Below are 25,161 nucleotides of genomic sequence, written 5' to 3'. Positions count from 1 at the left end.
TTCTGCACCTGAAAGCCCTGGAACAATACCAAAGAACCATACAGAAGATTTTGAGGATCAGCAGGAAGGACAGACGCACTAACACCAACTTACTGGAGGAGGCCAACATGAACCATATCTCCACAAGATAGCAATACTAACTCCGATAGACAGGCCATGTCATTCAGATGCCCAACTCATCTCTCTCCCAAACAGGTCCCTTATTGCCAGTTGAAGGAAGGTCAGCAATCCGAATAGGCAAATGAAATGCTTTAAAGATAACGTCAAAATCAGCCTGAAGAAATTCAATGTTACATCTGAAAACTGAAAACATTGCACTCAACACGTGGAGGAAGCTGTTCAAGAGGGAGCTGTGCTACGAGAGTAACCTCTGCAGAGAACAAGCAGCAGCTACAAAAGGAGAGACTGTACAGCCAAAAGACCTGACCACTAACCACAATCACTCTGGCCACTCTGCACAAGAATATGGGGATTCAAGTTTGGCCTCTACAGCCACCAGAGGACCCCATTGTCCTTGAAAAGTCATACTAGATACTACTACCAACTATGATGAGTCAGTCAATTAAGAGCATGCTGCTCTCAGGTACAGTTAGCAATTCTGCTAACCAGTGAACTACACACAATAGACAAAAACATAACATGACCTTGATGATGTAACATTAAAAATATCCAAGGTTGCAAAATATGTACCACCCTGAACTTATTGTTTCCTCCCAGTATATAAGAGTCAATGTGTAGAAGAAATACAAAGCAACAACTGTTATTAAAACAGGAATTTTATTTTACTGTAGACACACTGAAAAGGAACAGTTTGTCTTAGGAAAATGGCTGCTATTCACAGCAACCTCTGAAAGCACTTGCAAAACATTATATCCAGCCTCCACCCGTGTGCTCCCTCCCACTCAAAGACTTTAAACATTTTAATGTACAAAACCATATTTACAAGGAAAGGTTACAGTCTATTCGATGTTGATAAAACTTCATCTGGGTGAGTAGCGAGAGTACTGGCATTACTACTATATCCCGGCATTGTATTGACTACCAGCACCAGTTATTTAACTTTAGAATGCATAACGTGTTCTGATGTCTTCCAGTTTTTTGGAGACCTCAGCTGGTGTTCTGTCCAACTCTTCTGCCACACTCTTTTGTTTAATCGGATCCATAGAGTTAAACTGCTCACAAAGATCACCATCGATTACATTCTGTAAACGCAAACAAAAGTACATTAATCAGGTCAGCTCAAGCAGAGGTATAGAACATAAAAATCTACACACATTACAGGCCCTTCAGCTCACAATGTTGTGCCGAGCATGTAACTTACTCTAGAAACTGCCTACAATTACCCTACTGCATAGCCCTCTTTTTTTTTTTAAGCTCCATGTACCTAATCTAAGAGTCTCTTAAAAGACCTTATTGTATCTGCTGAATAACCGAATAAAGCATGAAACAAGACAGAGGTTTAAGCCTCAAGTTTAAAGTAATGAATCATTTCAAGAGGACGAGAATATAAAAGCAAGGATGTATTGCTGAGGCTAATTTATTGGTGAGACTTGTAGTACTATGAGCAGTTTTGGGCCCCTAATCTAAGGAAGGACGTGTTGACATCAGAGAGGGTCCAGAGGCAGTTCACAAGTAATCCCAGGAATGAAAGGTTAATGTACGAGGAACATTTGATGGCTCTGGAATTTAGAAGAACTCGGGGTGGGGTGGGGGTTATCACATCGAAATCTCTTGAATATTGGGAGGTCTGGATAGAATGGATATGGAGAAAGATAGAGGAGGGGTCTAGGACCAGAGGGTACAGCCCCAGAATTGAGGATATCCATTTAGAACAGAGATAAAGAAAAATTTAGCCAGAGAGTGGTGGATCTGTGGAATTCTTTGCCACAGATGACTGCGTGGGCCATATCACTGGGTATATTTAAAGCAGAGGTTGTTAGGTTCTTGATTGGCAAGGCTGTCAAAGGTTGCTTAGAGAATGCAGGAAAATGGGGTTGAGAGGGATAATAAATTACACATGTGGAAAATAGCAAAGCTGACTTAATGCGCTGAATGGTGTTATCATGCTCCTTTGTCTTATGGACTCAGTAAAGATACACATGGACAACTGAGAATAAAGGTGAACCTCACCTTCCCTATTACTCTCCAGTGTTCTCATTTACAATTACTACTTCCAAGACAAATCCAGAATCTTTTGTGAAACCTAGTTAGCAACTGACTGACTAAGGCAGCTCTGGTTAACAGCAGGGAGTGTAAAGGGGAAGAACCATACCAGCATAGCCAACATTCTTTCAACATAAAAAAAATCAGTCGTTTTTGTAGCAATAAGCATTTTATATATATCTGCAGTACCTGTGCCAAAATATCTACCATAATTGATTTAATTTTTTAATCTGACAATTGTTTGCTTTTGAAAAGAATTTCTCCTTGACACTCAACAGCTGGTAGATGTCAACGATTATACAATACGCCCCCATGGGAAAAAGCCTGTACAAGGAAGCTATTTCTCTTTTTTTTAAAAAAAACCCAAGTATATTTCAAACTTTTTCTAAATGAATTTTCCATCTTTACTCTGACTGGATTAATTCTGTCTGCTTGTGAGCCAGACAGCATATATATGAGGAAACATTAACTGAGAATCCTGCCACCCAGATAGTCAAGGCACATTGATTAGACCGTCTGTGCTGTATATTCAGACTGAAGGGATGGTAGAGGTGTAATTGTGCCCTGCATACCACAGGCAGCATCTCCTGGCCGGGAATTAGGAACATTAATGCCGATGCTCTGTCCCAACGAGCACATGAGGACGGGACAAGGAGAGGGAGAGCATTCCTGCCCCGGGGGGGCGAAGGCCAACTGTCAGTTTGCCTTCACTGTGAAGGCAGAGGGAAAGGAGGGGCAGGATTGAGCAGAGAATCAATTGGAAACTTCAGATTACGCCATTCCCCAAGTTTACTGTAACCTGACTGCTCTGAAGACGTATCAGCTGCCAGATTTGAGTTCTGGGGAAGTGGCAGCTGCTCAGCAAGATAGCCCGGACATCGGTACCATCTGGTCAGCAATTGAAAAGGGAGCCGTGGCTCAGGCAGAGAAGACAAAACATGCGGTGGTGCCTCCATTACTGAGAGAATGGCCCCGGATGAAGTTGCGGAACCAAATCCTACACTGGGTCACATCACCCCTGGACCGACCTTGGCAGTGCCGGCTGGCTCTGCCCGAGAAGTATTGGAGGATTGCATTGAAGTCACTTCATGGTAATTCTGGACATTTTGGGGTTGAAAAGACCTATGCATTGTCCAGAGACCGGTTTTACTGACCCTGAAAGAAGTCGGAGACTGAAGAATACTGCAAGTTGTGCATTTGATACATACGGCAGAAGATGCTGCCTACGCCGGCAGCTCCCTTGTCCCGCTTGCAGAGTGCGGGGCCCCTGGACCTGGTGTGTATGGATTTCCTGTCAATAGAACCCGATGCAGGCAACATGCAAATGTCTCGCTCATCATGGACCACTGTGCCAGATATGCACAGGCTTTTCCTACCAGGGACCAGAGGGCATTCACGGTGGCCAAAGTGGGTATTTCAATTATGGCCTTCCCAAGCAGGTATACAGTGACCAGGGACGGGATTTTGCGAGCAGACTTATCCATAATTTACTGGGTACGCTTTGAGTCGAGAAGTCAAAGACCATGTTCTATCATCTACAGGGTGATCTCCAGCCTGTTTAATCCTGATCTCCAGCCGGTTTAAACCTGATCTCCAGCCTGTTTAAACCTGATCTCCAGCCTGTTTAATCCTGATCTCCAGCCGGTTTAAACCTGATCTCCAGCCGGTTTAAACCTGATCTCCAGCCTGTTTAAACCTGATCTCCAGCCTGTTTAAACCTGATCTCCAGCCTGTTTAAACCTGATCTCCAGCCTGTTTAAACCTGATCTCCAGCCTGTTTAATCCTGATCTCCAGCCTGTTTAATCCTGATCTCCAGCCTGTTTAATCCTGATCTCCAGCCTGTTTAATCCTGATCTCCAGCCTGTTTAATCCTGATCTCCAGCCTGTTTAAACCTGATCTCCAGCCTGTTTAATCCTGATCTCCAGCCTGTTTAAACCTGATCTCCAGCCTGTTTAAACCTGATCTCCAGCCTGTTTAATCCTGATCTCCAGCCTGTTTAAACCTGATCTCCAGCCTGTTTAAACCTGATCTCCAGCCTGTTTAAACCTGATCTCCAGCCTGTTTAAACCTGATCTCCAGCCTGTTTAAACCTGATCTCCAGCCTGTTTAAACCTGATCTCCAGCCTGTTTAAACCTGATCTCCAGCCTGTTTAAACCTGATCTCCAGCCTGTTTAAACCTGATCTCCAGCCTGTTTAAACCTGATCTCCAGCCTGTTTAAACCTGATCTCCAGCCTGTTTAAACCTGATCTCCAGCCGGTTTAATCCTGATCTCCAGCCGGTTTAATCCTGATCTCCAGCCGGTTTAAACCTGATCTCCAGCCGGTTTAAACCTGATCTCCAGCCGGTTTAAACCTGATCTCCAGCCGGTTTAATCCTGATCTCCAGCCTGTTTAATCCTGATCTCCAGCCTGTTTAATCCTGATCTCCAGCCTGTTTAATCCTGATCTCCAGCCTGTTTAATCCTGATCTCCAGCCTGTTTAATCCTGATCTCCAGCCTGTTTAATCCTGATCTCCAGCCTGTTTAATCCTGATCTCCAGCCTGTTTAATCCTGATCTCCAGCCTGTTTAATCCTGATCTCCAGCCTGTTTAAACCTGATCTCCAGCCTGTTTAAACCTGATCTCCAGCCTGTTTAAACCTGATCTCCAGCCTGTTTAAACCTGATCTCCAGCCTGTTTAAACCTGATCTCCAGCCTGTTTAATCCTGATCTCCAGCCTGTTTAATCCTGATCTCCAGCCTGTTTAAACCTGATCTCCAGCCTGTTTAATCCTGATCTCCAGCCTGTTTAATCCTGATCTCCAGCCTGTTTAATCCTGATCTCCAGCCTGTTTAATCCTGATCTCCAGCCTGTTTAATCCTGATCTCCAGCCTGTTTAATCCTGATCTCCAGCCTGTTTAAACCTGATCTCCAGCCTGTTTAATCAGACCTTGCTAGACATGCTCAGGACCCTGGAAATCAGCAAGATCAGGTGGAGTCAACATATTGGGCATCTGCTTCACAGTTACAACAGTACCCAAAATGAAGCTACCGGTTACTCGCCATACTGTTTGACGATGGGCACAAGGCGAGGTTGCCCATTGACCTTTGTTTTGGGGCTGACAAGGATGACTCACCACCAAAGACTTAACTGAAGTATATGTCTGATATGAGAAGAGAGCTGCAAGGGGCTTATGAATTATCTGGGGTCACGGCTGCCAAGCAGAATCAAGGAAATAAGAGATGGTATTCTCAAAAGGTGAGGTTCTCCCAACTCCTGTCAGGAGACCGAGTCCTCATATGGAATTTGTGGCTACCTGGGAAGCATAAGTTGGCTGACCACTGGGCTGCACGCCCGATATAGTGGAGAGTCAGATGCCAGTCCTACCAGTTTTCTGAGCAAAACCAGAGGATGGGAATGGGCCTGTCAAGATTCTCCATCAGAACCACCTACTGCCCCTGGGACAAGAGGTGCAGGTAGACCCAGAGCCTGTCTTGGAGCCTACACCTAGGTAAGAGGACTCTGTGGAAACACACGGAGACTGCAGGGCCCACAGCAGGAGAGATTAAGCTGGCCCCCACCCCTGAGAGGAATACTGATTCAGAGGATGAGGACCCGAATGTGCAGGTTATGCAGCCTTTTGCTAACTCCCCATTGATTGAGGTGGCTGTGGGACAGAGCGGTCCGAGTTACCATGGGCAAGAATGAGAGGCTGGTGGAAGGGCTTGCCAGGCAGACCAGAAGTGTACCCAGTAATGTCGGAGCCTGAAAAGTTAGGTGAGGGGGAACAGAGGTCTGAGAATTAGGAGACCACCAGATAGGCTGGCCAATGTAGCACCAGGGAACAGAATGTGACCCCTACCGTTTTGGGGAGCTATGTTGCTATCTTCTACACCTGGGTTGGACTTTGTATCTTACGATTTGGCGAATTATCTCAACATCATGAGGACATGACTATATTTGGTGGAGGGAGAGTATAATGTGCTGTTAAGGTTTCAATTCACTGCTAATGGAATGGCCTCTCTGTAATGTTTCATTGCTAATGTAATGGTTTCTCTGTAGCAGCAGTGTCTGGGTTGTGAGTAGAGATAACAGGGCTTTGGAATGTGTGTCATCCAACGAGAGGCACGTTGTTTCTTTTCTGTGGATCTGAGAGAGAGAAGGGACTCTTGGTCTTTTGTCAGTGAGAGATGAAAAGAGAAGACACGAATGGAGAGGGCTGATGACTGCTGGACTGAGTGGACCTGGAGCAAGGGCCGGTCACACTCGAAGGAGGTTGATGGGGAACAAATGGGCGGAACTGTGACCTCCAACATTGCGCATTAGACTGTTTCTTGAGAACGGGCCCCTTTCCTTTTTTCTTTACGAAACATATAGTCAAATTATGAATTATAAAGCTCAATTGTTTAATTGCATATTGTGCACTGTTTTGTTATTTTGTGGTACTGATTTGCAACATGGAAACACACAGCATCCATCCAAACAAGATTGCCCTCAAGGAGGATGCCTTTCCCTAGATTAAGCCGCTAGCCGAACCTGAGGGTTACAGTTATACAGATCATCCATACAGCACTGCACACGCCCTCACAGGCCCCACACCCCGGTAATGTATAGCATAAGAATTTGCCATTTGGCCCATCAACTCTGATCTGCTATTCCATCATGGCCAATTTGTTAGCACTCTCAACCCCATTGCTAACTAAGAACCTATCAATCTCAGCTTGAAGTATTCTCAATGATTTATCTCTGGCAATGAATTCTACAGACTCACCACCCTCTAAATTAAAAAAATTTCACCTCACCTCAGTTCTAACAAATTCTGAGGTCATGTTCATTTAAAGAAGGATCAAGCTAAGTGACAGATGAGAAACCCATAAAAACACAATGGTAAATTATTCTTGCTTTTCCTCTTTAACCAGCAAAATACTCCAGAGGCACAGTGCAATTTCTGCCACTGTCTGTAAGAGATTTGTACTTTCTCTGGGTTTCCTTCAGGCGCTTGGGTTTTCTCCCACAGTCACGTACCAGCTAGAAGGTTTATTGGTCACTGCAAACTGTCCCCCGATTAGGCTAGGGTTAAACCGAGGGTTACTGCGCGGTGTGGCTTAAAGGGCCGGAAGGGCCTGTTCTGCACTGTATCTCAGTAACTGAGTAAATAAAGCAGTGGTATCTGTCTCTTCAAACTTCTGCTCAAGGAAACTCCAGCTGTCAAAAATCACAACTCACTGATACAGGATGGTGGAACAAGAACACTTAAACTGCCAATCAAATCAGCCAATCCGTAGCAACTCGGTTCTATTTTCTTTTGTACTTGACTTGAGCTTGCAAAGGACTGCTCTAGAACTGTTGTTCCACGTGTTGATATCAAGTAATCAATGATTTGGAAAATATACAAATGAAAAGGAATATGCAAGCAAAGCCTTAATTACAACTACAGTGGCCAAGTATAGTGAAGAAGACTGTCAAAGTAGAACAAACTGGCAAAGTACAGAAATGGGGACAGCAACTGCAGATGATGCTTAATCCAGGCAAGTGTGAGATGTTGCACTTTGGGAGAACAAATGTAAGGGACGAGTATATAATTAACGGCAGGACGCTTCACAGCAATAATGTACAGGTGGATCTTGGGGTCCAAGTCCATAGCTTCCTGAAAGATCACAATAGAAAGAACGCAAGATAGATTGGTAAATAAGGCACATGGCATATTTGCCATATGGAATGTAGGAGTAAGAAACTGTATTGCAGTATAAAATTTTGTTTAGACCCCACCTTAATGAGTGCTGGAGAATGAGGGGAGCTCTTGTAACAGCACACAAAATTGAGGAACATAAGACAGTGTGAGAATATCAAGACTTTTTCCCTGACAGGTTGGGTGAGAATAGAACTAAAGGTTAAGGGCGAAAGGTAATAAATTTAATGAGAATCCAACGGGAAACTTCATCACTCAGAGGGTGGTGTGAAAACGGGGACCACCTTTGTTTGTTTACTAGTGATGGGAGACCAGCTGGTACGTAAAATTATGAGAGGCATAGATAGGGTAGGCAGGGAGAATCTTTATCCAAGGGGTAGAACTGTCATATACTAGAGGACATGCATTTAAGGTGAGAGGGGGTAATCTTCGAAGGGGATGTGCAGGGCAACCTTTTTTAGAAACACAGAAGTGGCTGCTAAGAGGAGCAGGGGAAGTTGATATAATGGGTGACACCCAAGACTCCTTTAGACAGACATAAACATATAGGGAATGGAGGGACACTGATCAGATTTAGTGTATATGACCTTACAGCACAGTGCAGGTCCTTTGGCCCACAATGTCATGCTGACCTTTCAACCTACACCACCTCCACACAGTCCACCACCATTACTTTATCATTTCTTGTCAGTCACCTTATATACAGACACTCTTGTGCCTAGCGCCACTTTATGGACATATGTAAATAAGCTACCTTATGTATTTATATTTATTGTGCTTTTTAAAATGTGTATCTTATTGTGTTTTTTGTGCTGCATCAGTTCCAGAGTAACGATATTTTGTTCTTCCTTACAGCCTGTTTTGATCTATGAAGCTCGAAGACCCACAGAATAAAAGAGTGATTTTTAAATATCATTAAAGTAAACAAGTTTTTGCAGTAAGTACAGCTAAAATTGGATCTACCTTCACAGGGAAGTAGTAGCAGCGGAAACTCAGATGGTCACGGCCACACAGGGGAGGGTGTTCTGATCTCATGTGCATCTCCAGATGCTGAAAGAAATCATGGTCCTGGGCAACAAATAGATCAAATTTTAGTTTAAAATGGATTGCTGAAGTTGAATGAATTCAAGATTTACACAAAGAATTACTCCTTAATGTCAATGTAACTATTTTTGCATCATTTTGGGGGAAATACACTATCCCAGGAAGGAATGGGAATGAACTAATTTGATCAATGTAAAGAACAATGTTATGGCCATTCTCAACAAATTTAGAGGCATTTACTTCAGCCACTTATACAAGAATGGAGCTCTCTCCATAAAATGCACCTCGAAGCACAATGACATCAAACCAACACATTTCAAAAATCAGATGCATCCAATGTCTTAAAAATATCAAAAGTGAGATAATGGCACATTTTAAGGAATAGTCTCAAAGTCTTTCAACTTGTGATTCAGCCATTTGGGTTTGAACCAAGGGTGCTGGCCTTGCCACAGCCATATTTGAATGTAATAATCAATGACTATGCACCTGTGAGATAGGCAGGGTAGAGATGCACAGTGCTCAGAGTTACTGCTCCAACTGCCAAGTAATCAAATGTTCTAACACAATGTCAGGTTAACAGTCCATTCCTGACATTGTTTATTTTATCTCACATTAAAAACATGCCACTTTCGGAAACATCTGCAACTTATCAACAGAAGTTTACATTTCCATCAAAAGAATTCAAAATAAAAATTGCATCACAACACCAATCAGGAGTTACAGCAACTAAGACTTGAAAGCTAACGTCTTGCAAGTTTACCTCATGTGATGTGAAAGGGACCAAGATCCCAATGCCCCCAGAGAGTGTTGTGTACACAAGAGATTCTGATCCACCAGGGATTAATGTTGTCTTCTGGAGGGAAAGCACCGATTCTCCCACATGATAATTAACAATGATCTCAGCCTGAATGAAGAACAGAATTAAGTTAGAGAACTACACCACGTTAGAGAAGGATAAAATGAATGAGTTAGCCAAACGTAGATCGAGAAGCACAATGCAGGCTAATTCAGAAACAGCTAGAAAACCCTTATGTGATCACATCATCATTCACTACTCTTAAAGGTTTCCCACAATGAAGTAAACTTAGCACATTATTTATGCATTAAACATTTACCTTAACACAAGAAAGCACACTGAACATTCGGTGGGTTCTGAAAGCTGCAATGTAATTTTCAAATTCCAAATGCAGCTCATTTCGGACTTGTCTAACCCCACATTGTCCCATCATCACATCCTCTATGTCAGATTCTAGCAATGTCTCCTTAACTGATGCCCCCCCCCCCCATGTCCCTTCTTTCTTTTTGTGGTTAGGTTTAAACTTGCTACATTCCCATCTTCAAGAATTTTCCACATTTAGACAAGGGTCTCACTGAACATCCATTTCCCTCCAGAGATGCTGCCTGACTGCTGAGCTCCTCCAGCAGGTTTTTAAATTTTCTGGGTATTCTAGATAATTCCCTTGCTGCAGAAAAGACCCCAGCCCCACTTCTGATCCACGTCACTGCATTGTACGATAACTGGACATGATTCTAGATGGGAATTGAGTTTGCATCTCATAACTTAGACAGTTGATTACTATCATTATGAAAATATAAGCATATTTATTGTCAATTATTTAGTGGCCAGAGTCAGGATTGCTAATGCCCATAACTATTATACCAATTCAAATTTTATTACACATGAATAATGCACTCGCAGATATACTAACAAATCACTACTAGAGTGACAACACATGCCAATGCTACACTTTAGGCCTGTGCCCAGAAATGACAACGGAATTGCATCAATAGCAGCAGCATACCTTTTGCGAAGCTCCATTGAGAAGACCTCTATCCCACAATGCCTTATTCCCCGTGGGATCCTCGTCAACATCATCACTTGTGTTTGGTGGCAATCTCACCTGCAATGGTCAAAGTTGTTTCTTAATAAAAATTACTTGTATTTCATGTTGTCTTCTTCCAGTGACGTACATAGCATGCTAAATAAATCATTTTAATGCACTGCAGAGGTGCTTAATCTAAGAAACACAGTAAATAAACTGCCAGTCAAGGAGAACATAATGTATGGCAGAAGTCCTGGCTAAAACATCAACTTCCTCCACTGATGTTGCTTGACTTGCTGAGTTCCTCCAGCATTTTTTGTGTGTTGCTCTGCACTTCCAGCATCTGCAGAATCTCTTGTAACAATGTACGACAGTATTATTTGGGACACTCAATTTGTTTTTGTATTTTTAAAACCACACAATTTGTACGAATGGGACTCTGATAGTTTACAACATAGCTTCAAATCACATAAACTGCATACATATAAAAGGACAGTGACTATGAAGCACAAACTCAGATAAATGACATCTGGCCAATTATCCGTTCGTGATTCTGTAGACTTCACAGGAATTTTGGGCTAAACTAATTGCAATTCCTACAATTGTCCTGTACGAGAGGAATTTTCAAATGTAAGTGTAGGATAGGCAGCTGTACTGCACAGATTGCAATCAGTAAGTAAATTCTGTAATCACAGCCAAGTAATTAGTGATTGAATACTTGACCTTATCAAGGGCAAAGAGGAAAAAAGGGAGATGGAAACCAGCCTGTGTACAGGGTGGATAGTTTATATTACACAATGGGGCCACAACATTCTGAAGCAATTACATCCTTCACTTTTTCCATAATGTGTGTAATAACAGATGAATGGATCTCTTATGGTTGAATAACCTCTGCAACTGCTTCCTATATCAATTCTACTTTGATCGCCGGATCGATCAGGGAACCAAAGGCATCGCCTTCAGATTCAGACACAACTAATCAGCTATTCAGGAGCTACCTAAAACACAGTGCCCCAAAGCTCAAGCTAAGAATCAAATCTCTGCCAACTACTCAGATCCACAGAGATTAAGAAAGTGTAAGATTTCACTTACCACGCTGATGTTGCCAAATTTATCTGCACCAGCCATGGTTTCGTAGTCTAAGAGACAAGCCGTGGTGATCCAGCGGGGTAACGTATCATCAGCAAAGATGATAAGCTGGTTCTCATTTCTTTTATAGCGGATCCAGAAGAAGCTTTCCTGAACATCTGAGACAATCACTCTATGCCCAATGGTGTGGATTGCCACAATGAAATTTGGAATGTGCTGAAATAAATGAAGTTACACATGATGCTTGATTCATAACAAGATTTTTTTTACTTCTGGTTTTCCAGCAATGTTGCCTTCTATACTTTCACCTGAATATGAGTTGCAATGTAATGGCCACAGTAATACCTCCAATGCAAAACAAACATTAGAAGAGGGGAAAAATATCAGCTCCTCTCCTTCCCTGCTGTTTTCCCCTTTCCCTTGTTTCATCAGTGGCAATGTAGCAAGTGTGAATTTTCAATCAGCTCCTCACCATCAGAATCAAAAATAATAGAAGCACCAATGGCAACTTTTTTCAGGAGCAGAGGTTTCACCGATTCTTGTTTGCTTCCCATCAATATCAATCCCATAAGATGCAGATTATTCCTCCACAAAATAATGTCCCATAAACAGGTGAATGAAAGAAGGGTGTCAATAATTGCTGGGTAATAAACTAGAAGGCATCAGTATAACTAATTTTGTGCATTCAGATTAAGAGCCAGTTGCAATGAAAATTACCAAACTGGGAAGTAGACATTTCTGGTTGGTTCACTGGAAAAAGAGTGACCTTGAGAAAATCAAGGAAATAAGGAGAAGTGCGAGAAAGCAGGGGTGAAGTTAAAAGAGCAGCCATGAGCTTTCTGAGCTGTACAGCCCATTCTTGATATTTTATTCTCTTCCACATATATCCAGTTTTAATACATCTTGAGAAGCTGTTAACAAGGTAATGGCTGTGTGAAATCTGTTCTTTTTCTTTAGGTACTTTGATATAGTTTATGGATATCATTTTCAGCAAAATAGGGAGTTTAACAAGTTTGCCTATGAATTAAACAATATCTTTTCATTTCACATACAGTTCTGTGCTAAACACTGCCAGCTTGAGTTGTCAGTGTACAGCTACAAGAATAAGCTTGTGAACCCTTTCCAAATACCTGATATTCTGCATTAATTACCCTTAAAATGTGGACTGATCTTCATCCAAGTCACAATAATAGACAAATACAATCTGCCTAAATTAGTAACACAAAAAATTGTACTTCACATCTTTATTAAACATATTGTTTAATCATTCACAGTCCAGGGTGGAAAAAGTATGTGAACCCTAGTATTTAATAAGTGGTCAAACGTCATTTAGCATCAATAACCTCTGTCAAACGCAGATCAGACTTGCACAATGGCAAAGAGGAAGCTTAGATAATTCCTCCATTTTCATTGCCACAGCATGAATCAGCTGAAGGTCTGGACATGACTCAGTTATTTAAAAGTACTACTTTTCTTCTTTTTAAACCATTCTGTTGATTAATTACTCTCCTCTTTCAAATCACTGTCTTGTTGCATCATCTAACTTATATTAAGCTTCAGGTGACAGACTGCTATGCTACCCTGACATTCTCCTGTAAAATGTCTTGATACAACTTTGAATTCATTGTTCCCTCAACAATTACAAGCTGTCCAAGCCCTGAGGCAGCAAAGCAGCCCCAACCATGATGCTCCTTCCATCATGCTTCACAATTGGGGTGAGGTTTTGGTGTTGGTGTGCAGTGCCCTTTTTCCTCCAAATGTAGCAAAGTGTACTTTTGCCAAAAAGTGTTGTGGGACATCCAGGTGGTCTTTTGCAAACTTGAGATGTGCAGCAATGCTTTTTTTGGAGAGCACTGATGTCCTTCCATGAACATCATTCTTGTTCAGTGTTATTCTTATAGTGGACACATGAAGAGACTTTAGCAAGCTCTGAAGATTTCTTTATGTCTTTTGCTCTTACCCTTGGGTTCTCTTTTTTCCTCCATTTGTTAGACAATTTTTCTTACTGTGGACTGATGAATATTCAGATCTTTGGAAATGGTTTTGTAGCCTTTTCCAGCCTCTTCCTCCAAGGTCCTCTGAAAGTTGTTTTGATTGAGGCATGGTGCACATAAAGAGATCTTTTTTGAGAAGAGCGGACTCTGTCAGTAACCTGACTTGGTGCCTTTTTTAAATTTAGGGCAGGGCACATCTACAACCCACACCTCCAATCTCAGCATTGATTGGAACATCCAACTCCAAATTGCTTTTGTAGAAGGAATTACCAGAGTTTCAGATACTTTTTGAACCTGGACTGTGATTGCTTAATAGGTGTACTCAGTATTGACGAGTACAATTGTTTGTGTGTTATTAGTTTAGGCAGATTGTGGTTGTCTATAATTGTGACTTAGATGATCAGACCACATTTTCTGAGTAATTAATGCACAAAATCAGGTAATTGCAAAGAGTTTAGATTTTTTCTTGCAACAGAACATTGTATTACAAACAATGATGCATTATAAATAATGACTCTGATAGGAAACTGTTTCAAGTGAATGTGCAGTGATCCCAATTCCATTAAAGTTCTAGACATTATTATAAAAAGTTGCTACAAGAGTTGGATGCCTTGTAAGTTACCTGCATTATCAGAGTCCATAGTTGTACTTTACCGTAAAAACTACTTGGATCAAACAATGTCCCATTTTTTGAGTGCAAACATGTCTCACTATCTTTAACACCATAACCCCCCCAATATGTTGTTGCTATTTACCCCCAGTAATTTGCCAGTGACTTTAATAATCTACTCAGCACTGCCACCAACATTGTCCAAGTCAGTCAGTACGCATGAAATCTAGGTTCTTTACCTTGCCAGAATACCTTACTTACTCGCATTCTATCACGATGTGGAAGTTGTGAAGTATTATTGCACTTGGCCTTGCATAATTGGATCACAATTCATGGCTATCAGCTCTAAACAGGTTAGCCACAGAAAACACCCAGAAACCTTTAATAGTTGTACCTTATTTTCACACTTTCTCAGCAGCTTCTTCTTCCCCAGATCATAGATGCGCAACAGCTTTCCCAAACCCACCAGAACACGGCCCTGGAAAGGGGCAATTGCCGTTGGAACGTCTTCAATAGATGTCTGATGCAGGAAGATCGAGGGTAAAGGGAAGAGAATCAGAATCAAGATAAAAATATAAGCATACGTGATTATATCAAGAACTATACAAACTATTACAGTTGTTTAATTGCAAACATCAAATTATATTATATTGGTTGGTACTAAAAGTTACAATTGAAATTCACAAACACCCTGCTTATGATCTTCATATCAAACTAGAATAATGGAAATTAGACTTGGATGCAGCGTAATGAACCAGGGGCCAATGCCAAGTTTTGTGTCACATACACTACTGGAACAGTTAAAGCAGTTCTGAGCACTCTTGAAATTGGGGACTTGTTTCCTAATATTTAACCAAGTGAGGCAGGATAACATCCAACCAAGAAGCCATGCAAGCATAATCAAGTTTGACTGCACAGAGATTCTAAGCCAGTGGAATTACTGGAGAAAAATACAAATAGAAGCAAGCTGGAAAAATTCCACAGAAATAGTTTCAACAGAAAGATCCTGTGTATTATAAGAGTTGGAAACCCGGGAGACATGAGAAAAAAATTAAAATAATCTGCAACGTCTCTTTTATATGCACTGCAGCCTCACCTTGTGCACAAACTCAAGTTTCTCACCACTGTTGATTAGTTTGTATGTGTAAATGAATCCACCTCCAATTGAACGAGGATTGAGGATCAGGTCCTTGCCGACCCCAACTAGAACATACCAATCATCGCCACCATTTGCAAACTTGCAAACAGCAACACTAGAAACACAGAACACTGGTGTTAATATAGGCCAACTCCTCAAAGAACATACCTGACCCTAATCTCAGCACATTCATGGAGAGGAATAAAAGACAATCTAAAATTACTCAAATATCAGTTTACACATTCACTCAGATTTTTGAGAATATGTCTTGCTATTAACGTTCCATGGGCCCTGCACTCTATGATTAATCTAAGGTAGAATCAAAGATATTCAATTTTATGAGATGCCCTTGTAGTAATAATGTGACATCCATTTTATCTTTTAAAAACCCACGTACTCAGAAAGTACCACAGAATTTTAACCAAAACAAGTGGCAATTTAGTAATGATTATATTAAAATAGCTATCTGTTTTGCAAACCTGAATGCTGCCTCATTCTGTTCCAGCTGGATCTGATCATACACATTGCCCTGAATAGGGTTCATTACTCGAACAACTGACGCCCACTGTCCACTGCCTGCCTTGGGGGATCCAAATATGGATTCAGGCAAATTCTCATTCAAGAAAGCAGCCGCCATCTCCGCTGCCAATTCCCGTTCATCTTCTCCAGCTGCTTCTACCATTTCCTTTATAACAGATGATATTTACATTATTTTATTATGACACATCAGGAAAAATAATCTATGTAACTACATTTTATGCTGTTAAACGCAATGAATCAATAACTCAAATATCTACACTGTTGAGAAAATACAACGTTAATTGGGTCATGTGTTATTTGGGACAACACAAAGAACAAAAACAAAATTGAGAAAATAGCCTAGATTCCCTTCATTTATTTGGGACAGGACATTGTTGGCATAAAGTTTCTAAGTAGCATTTGGATAGTGGCGAGACACTACACCATGCTTAGAGCAATCAGCTTTTAAATAGCATCAGCTGTGTGTTTGTGTTCATAAAGCAGTCAGTTTTGTCACTGATAGTTGGCGAGAAACAGGAACTGTTTTGCTCACCAGGGTTTCCAAGCATTCAAGCTTGGAGATGTCAAAAACAGATGGGAACAAAAATAAAACTATTTCACTGCTTTAACAAGTTAGGAATTATGAAAGTATCAACAATCACCTTCAATATTACAATGAAAATTGGAAGGATGCAATATCTATAAAACATCGCACGAAGGTAGTTCACTATCTGTACTAAATGTCTGCGTTGATTTTGAACATGGCAGATATATTCCTCTGTCGATAACTATTAGGAACTAATACAGTTTTATAGTACTGTAGAGGTTTTGGCAGTGTTCGCATTTATTCTGTATTTCATTTAAGAACATAAGTTGTTACTCAAACAGTACTTTGACCTTTCAATACCTCTCAATTAATTGGGACAGCCACTTAATTGGGCCAAAATTTACTGGTCCCAATTCACCGAAATCTATGGTCCACAGTGCAGAAGTCTAGGACCAGAAGGCACAATCTCAAAATACAAGAACGTCCCTTTAGAACAGAGATGAAGAGGATTTACTTTAGACATAGAGTGGCAAATCTGTGGAATTCACCACAGACTGTGGAGGCCAAGTCATTGGGTATATTAAAGCCAGAGGCTAATAGGTTCTGGTTATCGAGGTCTGTTTTGGACCTCTACACCACTGGATGCCCCCAGATTATGAATCTCTCCAAATCCATCACTGACCCCAACGGCTCTGGACAGCTCTGTACCGATGAAACTAATGTCGTCAACGACGATTCCAACAATCTGCAGCAGATTCAAAACCTGGACTCCACCGCTATCAATGCCCGTTCCAAGACCCCAGACACCTTCAAATTGCTAATTGCATGACTGCTAGCTTGAACTCCAGCCCAGACCTTAACCAACAGCAAGGCCAAGACTTTGCTTGATGCCACTGACACCCCAGTCTCTCCTTCCCCCACCACCAATTTGTAATCCCACATCTTTCTAGCCCCACCCCACAGACTTTGGGTCCACAAAGCCTTCCTCTTCCTCCCACCCCACCTTCCCTTAACACCGAACACCCCTCTTTCCTCAGACACGACCAGCCCTCTTCCTTCCACTCTGATCCCAGCTCTAATCCATGCCAGGTCCTCACAATTCACTCTGACCTTCCCCTCTGAGGCAGAACGTCTGTCCTCAGTATCGGCCTCACTCTTGTCCTCGAGCCCTGCCTCAACAATGACGTCAGTGGTTTTGTCAAAGAAGTAAACGTGGAGGGGGAGGTGACAAGGACTCTCCACCCCGGACTAATGACCCCTTCTCCTGTCTGGACACCCTACTCTGGTCTTCTGCCTGTTGTGGGTCTTATCATTGCCAACTGTCAACAATACATCCACTGTCTCAACTTTAACACTCCTCTCTCCAGTTCAAACCTCACTCACTCTGAACGTGCTGCTCTCCACACCATTCCCAACCTCACCACCAAACTCGAAGATAAGGGAGGTGCTATAGCAGACTGGTGGACTGACCTCTTCCTTGCTGAGGCCACCTCCTCATACCTACCCCTTGAACAAGACCCCATTAAGGAGCACCAAAGCATTGCCTCCCACACCATCACTAGCCTTGATTCTGGGGATCTCCCATTCACTGCTACCAACCGCATAGTTCCTTTACACCATTTCTCCTCTTCCTAGCTCCTCCAAGACCCATAAACCTGACTGTCCAAACAAATCACACAAAGTACACTGCAGATGCTGTGGTCAAATAAACACGTACAAACAAGCTGGATGAACTCAGCAGGTCGGGCAGCATTCTTTGAAAGGAGCAGTCAACGTTTCGGGCCGAGACCCTTTATCCTGATGAAGGGTCTTGGCCCGAAACATTGACTGCTCCTTTCAACGGATGCTGCCCAACCTGCTGAGTTCATCCAGCTTGTTTGTCCAAATAGATCCATTATTTTTGCATGCTCCTGCCCACTGAATTTGTGTCTGCACATTTCTACTGTTTTAGCCCCTGGTTCAATCCCATCCTACCTACATCCAGGACACGTCACACGCTCCTGATCTTTTCAATCATTTCAAGTTCTGTGGACCTGGTGGTCTCATTTTCACTGTGGGTTTCCAGTCCCTATACAACTCCATCCACCATCAGGAGGGCCTCAAAGCTCTCCACTTCTTTCTGGACAACAGACCCAACCAGTTCTCCTCCACCACTCCTCTCCTCTGTCTAGTGCAACTGGCCGTCACTCCTAATAATTTCTCCATCGGCTCCCCCCACTTCCTTCAAACCAAAGGTGTAGCCATGGGCAGTCACACGGGTCCCAGCTATGCCTGCCTTTTTGTCAGTTACATGGAACAGTCCACATTCCAAACCTACACCAGCATCGCTCCCCAAACTCTTTCTGCACCCATGCTGAGCTCGTCAACTCCAACTTCCACCCTGCCCTCAAATTACTTAGCCCATTTCCAACATCTCTTCCCCTTTCTCAATCTGTCTCCGTCCGATATCTTTTATGAACTCAATGACTCTCGTAGCTATCCATCTTCCTACCCTTCTCCACCTCCCCTCCTCTCAAGTTTCTCTGTCTCCACTGCATCTGCTCTCAGGAAGAGGCTTGTTATTCCACAAAAGATGCCCTCCTCCTTCAAAGAAAGGGGCTCCACCTTCCTCCATCTGTCCTCACCTGCATCTCTTCTATTTCACGCACATCTGCCCTCTCTCCATCCTCCCACCGCCACACCAGGGATATGATTATTCTTGTCCTCGCATACTAACCCACTAGCCTCCTTGTTCAACACATATTCTCCATAACTTCTGCCATCTCCAATGGGGGATCCCACTTCCAAGCACATCTTCCAGCACTCCTTTCCACTTTCCGCAAGGATTGTTCTCTATGCAACTTCCTTGTCCATGTGTCCCTCCTGGCCGATCTCCCTCCTTGTACTTATCCTTGCAAGCTGAACAAGTACTACACCTGCCCCTACACCAATTCCCTCACTACCATTCAGGGCCACAGTTCTTCCAGGTGAGGCAACACTTCATCTGTGAGTCTATTAGGATCATCTACTGTAACTGGTGCTGCCAGTGTGGCCTACTGTACATCGGTGAGTTCTGACATATATTGGGAGACACCTTCACCAAGCACCTTCCACCACAAAAAGTGTGACTTACAATGGCCACTCATTTCAACTCTACATCCCATTCCCATATGTTGGCCTTCTCTACTACCACGAGGAGGCCACACTCAGGTTGGAGGAGCAAAGCCTTCCTGGGCAGCCTCCAACCTGATGCTGTGAGCATCAATTTCTCTAATTTCTAGTAATTTATCTCCCTCACCATTCCTGCTTCCCTTTCTCACCTACGTCCTTACCTGCCCATCTCTTCCCTCTGGTGCTCCATCCCCTTCGCATTCTTCTATGGTCTTCTGCTCTCTCCTATCAGATTCCCTCTTCTCCAGCCCTTTATCCACCAATCAACTTCCCAGCTCTTTACTTCACTCTCCAGGTTTCACTTATCACCTTGTACTTCTTTCTCCCCTCTCACTTTCTTACTCTGACATCTCCCCTTCCTTTCCAGTCCTGATGAAGGGACTCGGCCTGAAACGTCAACTATGTACTCTTTTCCAAAGATGCTGCCTGATTTGCTAAGTTCCTCCAGTATTTTGTATGTGTTGCTGTGGATTTGCAGCATCTATTCAGATTTTCTTGTGTTTGTTGATAAGTCTTTGATCATTACCAATGACACACTTACGCGTGTCAAAAGTTACAAGGAGGAAGTAAAATAGGGTTTAAGAATAATAAAATCAGCTGTGATGGAATGACAGAACTGACGGATCAAATTGCCTAATTCTGTTCCAATGTCTTATGGTCTAAATATACAAAGAAACACCCTATCCAGTAATTTTTCCCATACCGTTGCATAGTAACTAGTATTTCTGTTATTTTTATTGGATTGAACACAAACTGCAGCAATGATGATCAAGTTACCTCAGCCATTTGCTGTTTGCGTTGGGCTTTGGTGGCCTCAGTGTAAGCATTGTGATCAGTCTCGATGACGATGATATTGTTGCTCTCAGGGTGAATGACAAACTTCCTCGGGGTATACTGCAGAGAAAAGGAAACCTGATTGAATACCGCCCCCAGCTTCTCCAGAGCCAAGATTCTGGAAAAAAGGAAATGGGGGAAAAAGATAAATAAATGGAAACCTTTCAGTTCACAATCCCCTATACCACACACTTGCATTAAAGCATTCTCTTACACCCCCCCCCCCAAGTTAAAATAAATTCAGTTCACAATCCTCTATCCCACACACTTGCATTAAAGCATTCTCTTACACTCCCCTAAGCAAAGTTAAAATAAATTATGGAGTCACAATGAAATAAAGGTGAGAGAAAAAACCTGCATTTGGTCTATTCTCCAGCTGAATGAATAAACATTCCCCAACTTTTCCATCTACAAAATCATTTCATTATTATAGGGAAGAGAAACATACAGTGTCTTGCAAAAGAATTCAACCCCCACAACTACTTTCACATTTTACAACCTAAGTCTCTAAATTTAAAATATATGGAAGTAGGATTTTTTCAGTTAATCAGAAGAAAATTTTCAAAACCTGTCCTCAATTTACTAAAAATTTTTAAAAGAGGCTGAAAAATTATTCATCCTCTTTTTATTACAATGTTAACTTTCTTCAGGTACAATTACCTTACCAACTCACCCAATTTGTTGACGTAGAAAATTAGAGGATCACCTGTCTTCAATGAATTCATAAGGATAAATCACCCCCTTTCTCTGGTTCTAAGGTTCAACAGTACAGTAGATTTTCAACAGACCAAACCAGAATGAAGACAAGAGCATTCAAGACAAGTCAGGGAAATGATAGAAGAGAAGCACAGAAGAAAAAATGTTGAATTTCCCCATGGGGATGAATAAAGTATCTATCTATCTATCTATCTATCAGGGAAAGGGTACAAGACCATCTCATAGGTACTGAACATACCCTGGAGCTCACTGCAGCCCACCATGAAAAGAGGAAAAAATATGAAATCACAGCCATACTGCCTAGGCTAGGCTGCCCCTCTAAACTTAGTCATTGGAGAACAATGGCACTTGATGGAGAGGCTTTTGCGAAGCCAACAGTCACCCTAAGTGAGCCACAGAAGACAGTGGCTGCAACTGGAGATGAAGTTCATGGCTCCACACAAACAAAAGGTATTTATGGAAGAGGGGCAAGCAAGAAGCCGTGGCTAAAAAAACCATTCTTATAACCATATAACAATTACAGCACGGAAACAGGCTGTCTCGGCCCTTCTAGTCCTTGCAGAACGCTTACTCTCACCTAGTCCCACTGGCCCGCACTCAGCCCATAACCTTCCATTCCTTTCCTGTCCATATACCTATCCAATTTTACTTTAAATGACAATACCGTACCTGCCTCTACCACTTCTACTGGAAGCTCATTCCACACAGCTACCACTCTCTGAGTAAAGAAGTTCCCCCTTGTGTTACCCTTAAACTTTTGTCCCCTAACTCTCAACTCATGTCCTCTTGTTTGAATCTCCCCTACTCTCAATGGAAAATGCCTATCCACATCAACTCTATCTACCCCCCTCATAATTTTAAATACCTCTATCAAGTCCCCCCTCAATCTTCTATACTCCAAAGAATAAAGGCCTAACTTGTTCAACCTTTCCCTGTAACTTAGGTGCTGAAACTCAGGTAACATTCTAGTAAATCTTCTCTGTACTCTCTCTTATTTTGTTGACATCTTTCCTATAATTCGGTGACCAGAACTGTATACAATACTCCAAATTCAGCCTTACCAATGCCTTGTACAATTTTAACATTACATCCCAACTCCTATACTCAATGTTCTGATTTATAAAGGCCAGCATACCAAAAGCTTTCTTCACCACCCTATCCACATGAGATTCCACCTTCAGGGAACTATGCACCATTATTCCTAGATCACTCTGTTCTACTGCATTCTTCAATGCCCTACCATTTACCATGTATGTCCTATTTGGATTATCCCTACCAAAATGTAGCACCTCACACTTATCAGCATTAAACTCCATCTGCCATCGTTCAGCCCACTCTTCTAACTGGCCTAAATCTCTCTGCAAGCTTTGAAAACCTACTTCATTATCCACAACGCCACCTACCTTAGTATCATCTGTATACTTACTAATCCAATTTACCACCCTATCATCCAGATCATTAAATGTATATGACAAACAACATCGGACCCAGTACAGATCCCTGAGGCGCACCACTAGTCACTGGCCTCCAACCTGACAAACAGTTATCCACCACTACTCTCTGGCATCTCCCATCCAGCCACTGTTGAATCTATTTTACTACTTCAATATTAATACCTAACGATTGAACCTTCCTAACCTTCCGTGCGGAACCTTGTCAAAGGCCTTACTGAAGTCCATATAGACAAGATCCACTGCTTTACCCTCAACTTCCCTCATAACCTCTTCAAAAAATTCAATAAGGTTTGTCAAACATGACCTTCCATGCACAAATCCATGCTGACTGTTCTTAAGACCCTGTCTATCCAGATAATTATATATACCATCTCCAAGAATATTTTCCATTAATTTACCCAGCACTGATGTCAACCTGACAGGCCTATAATTGCTAGATTTACTCCTAGAACCCTTTTTAAACAATGGAACCACATGAGCAATACGCCAATCCTCCGGCCCCATCCCCGTTTTTAATGACATTCTTGCCCTTAAAGACTTTGCAAAGCATCACTAAAGATATGAAGAAGGCTATGGGATAAGCCTAAGTGGAACTTTTTGGCCTTAACACAAAATGGTATGTGTGGCGTAAAACTAATACTGCGAAAGAGCCAGTTAACAACTTCTATACTGTAAAGTGTGGTGAAATAAACATCACGTCAGGGGAATGCTTTTCAGCAGCAGGGACCAGAAATCTGGTCAGGATTGATGAGAGATGAATGTTGCGAAATACAGCAAAATCGTGGATAAATACCTGCTGGCCAGCCTCTGCCAGAAGCCTTTAACTGGGGAGGAAATTCGTCTTTCAGCAGGACAACAACCAAAACCAGTCCTAACCCGCGAGCAACTTTGCAAGTAGGAATGGGCAAATCTTGTGCAAGGCTAATAGAGACTTATTCAAAAAGACTACTGACTGTAATAGGTGCGAGAGGTGATTAACTAGACAAAAAGAACTACAGTCTACAAATTAATGGATTCAAATGAATCAAGGACAGGGGAAGCAGAGAAAGCAATGGTTTTGTTGGTCCTCCATTCCATTGGCTCAAGGTAGGACAGGTGACCTTGAGCCAATGGGATGGAGATCCATCAGTTCAATTTATTAATAGGGAACACGATAAGAGTCAGGAGCTCCAAATATCTTAAAGCAATGACTGGACAAGAAGTTCACCATCAGGGATGTGAGGTGCCCCGCAGACATGGAGATTTGAAACGGGACAATGAGGAACATTTGGCCAGCAGTACAAACTCCTTTTTAAACTATTATATCTTCTTTTCTTGTTCTTTGACTGTTCATGGATTGTCAGGGAAACTTAGGTGTGATCAGAGATATTTGTGTAATTTCACGTTCTTCCTTTGAGACAATAAAGGTACTTATCAGTATTTACAGATTCTCTCTGTGCCTCCTTGATCATTATTACAAGGGATAATTCTTGTAACAAGACAACATCCACTGCCTTGCCTTTATCCAACTTCCCTCGTAACTTCCTTGAAAAACTCTACCATGCATGAAACTATGCTGACTATTCTTAATCAATGTCTATCCAAATACTCATATCCAGTCCTCTAGAATACCTTCCAATAACTTTCCAACTACTGAGCAAAAGGGGGATGAATGTGATAAATTCTGCAGATGCTAGAAATCCAAAGCAATACACCCAAAATGTTGGAGCAACTCAACAGGTCTGGTAGAATCTATGGAAATGAATAAACAGTCAAAGTTTTGCGCCAATATCCTTCTTCAGGACTGGAAAGAGGGGGAAGACAACAGAACAAAAAGGTGGAGAAAGGGCAAGAAGAATAGCTAAAAGGTGATAGGTGAAGCCAGGAGGGTAGGAAAAGTCAGGAGGGTAGGTAATGTAAAGGACAAGAAAGAAAATAGCTGGAAGGTGATAGGGAAAGCCAGGTAGGTAAGAAATGTTAAGGGCTGGAGAAGAATGAATCTAATATGAGTAGAGTGGACCACATGTGAAAGGAAAAGAGGAGTGGACCCAGGGGGAGTTGATAGATATGCAAGAAGAGATAAGGGGCCAGAATGGGGAATAGAAGAGGGAGAGGAAGATGAAGTGCTGACATTTCAGTTTTTGAATTTTTAGTTTGCATGCTTTACAATATTCCCTGCTTTTTTGGCTCTACTGTGAGGGGTGGGGTGGGGTTAAAAAAGAGAATGGGGTTACAAATAAAAATTCTCAGTTAAATTAATCAAAATCAAAGATTGTAATACTCATTTATGTGAACAAAGGATTGGGGGATGAATACTTTTACAAGGCACACAACCTCTAGATAAGGATATGCACAAAATATTTTAAATGATTTAAATGTACGAAGCAAATCCAGCTAATACTGCTGCATTTTAAATTTCAGAAAACCT

The 25,161-nt window shown here is 42.0% G+C and overlaps 1 protein-coding gene across 1 annotated transcript in view; it reads right to left on the bottom strand.

Moving 5' to 3' along the window:
* Positions 1–758: 758 nt before the first annotated feature.
* sf3b3 (splicing factor 3b, subunit 3) overlaps positions 759–25,161 on the bottom strand; it is a 57,471-nt gene continuing 33,068 nt past the window's right edge. Inside the window, exons 19-27 of the mRNA XM_073069679.1 lie at positions 20,527–20,701; positions 16,013–16,218; positions 15,492–15,648; positions 14,790–14,915; positions 11,795–12,007; positions 10,682–10,780; positions 9,640–9,783; positions 8,799–8,903; positions 759–1,202 (exon numbers count right to left, since the gene is read on the bottom strand). Of these exons, the coding sequence (XP_072925780.1) occupies positions 1,062–1,202; positions 8,799–8,903; positions 9,640–9,783; positions 10,682–10,780; positions 11,795–12,007; positions 14,790–14,915; positions 15,492–15,648; positions 16,013–16,218; positions 20,527–20,701 (1,366 nt within the window). The 3' untranslated portion in view covers positions 759–1,061. The remainder of the gene's footprint in view (positions 1,203–8,798; positions 8,904–9,639; positions 9,784–10,681; positions 10,781–11,794; positions 12,008–14,789; positions 14,916–15,491; positions 15,649–16,012; positions 16,219–20,526; positions 20,702–25,161) is intronic.

The sequence above is a fragment of the Hemitrygon akajei genome, chromosome 17 (genome assembly GCF_048418815.1).
Source record: "Hemitrygon akajei chromosome 17, sHemAka1.3, whole genome shotgun sequence".
Taxonomy (NCBI): Eukaryota; Metazoa; Chordata; class Chondrichthyes; order Myliobatiformes; family Dasyatidae; genus Hemitrygon; species Hemitrygon akajei.
Note: the sequence above shows the minus strand (reverse complement) of the source record. Positions and strands in the feature narration are given on the sequence as shown.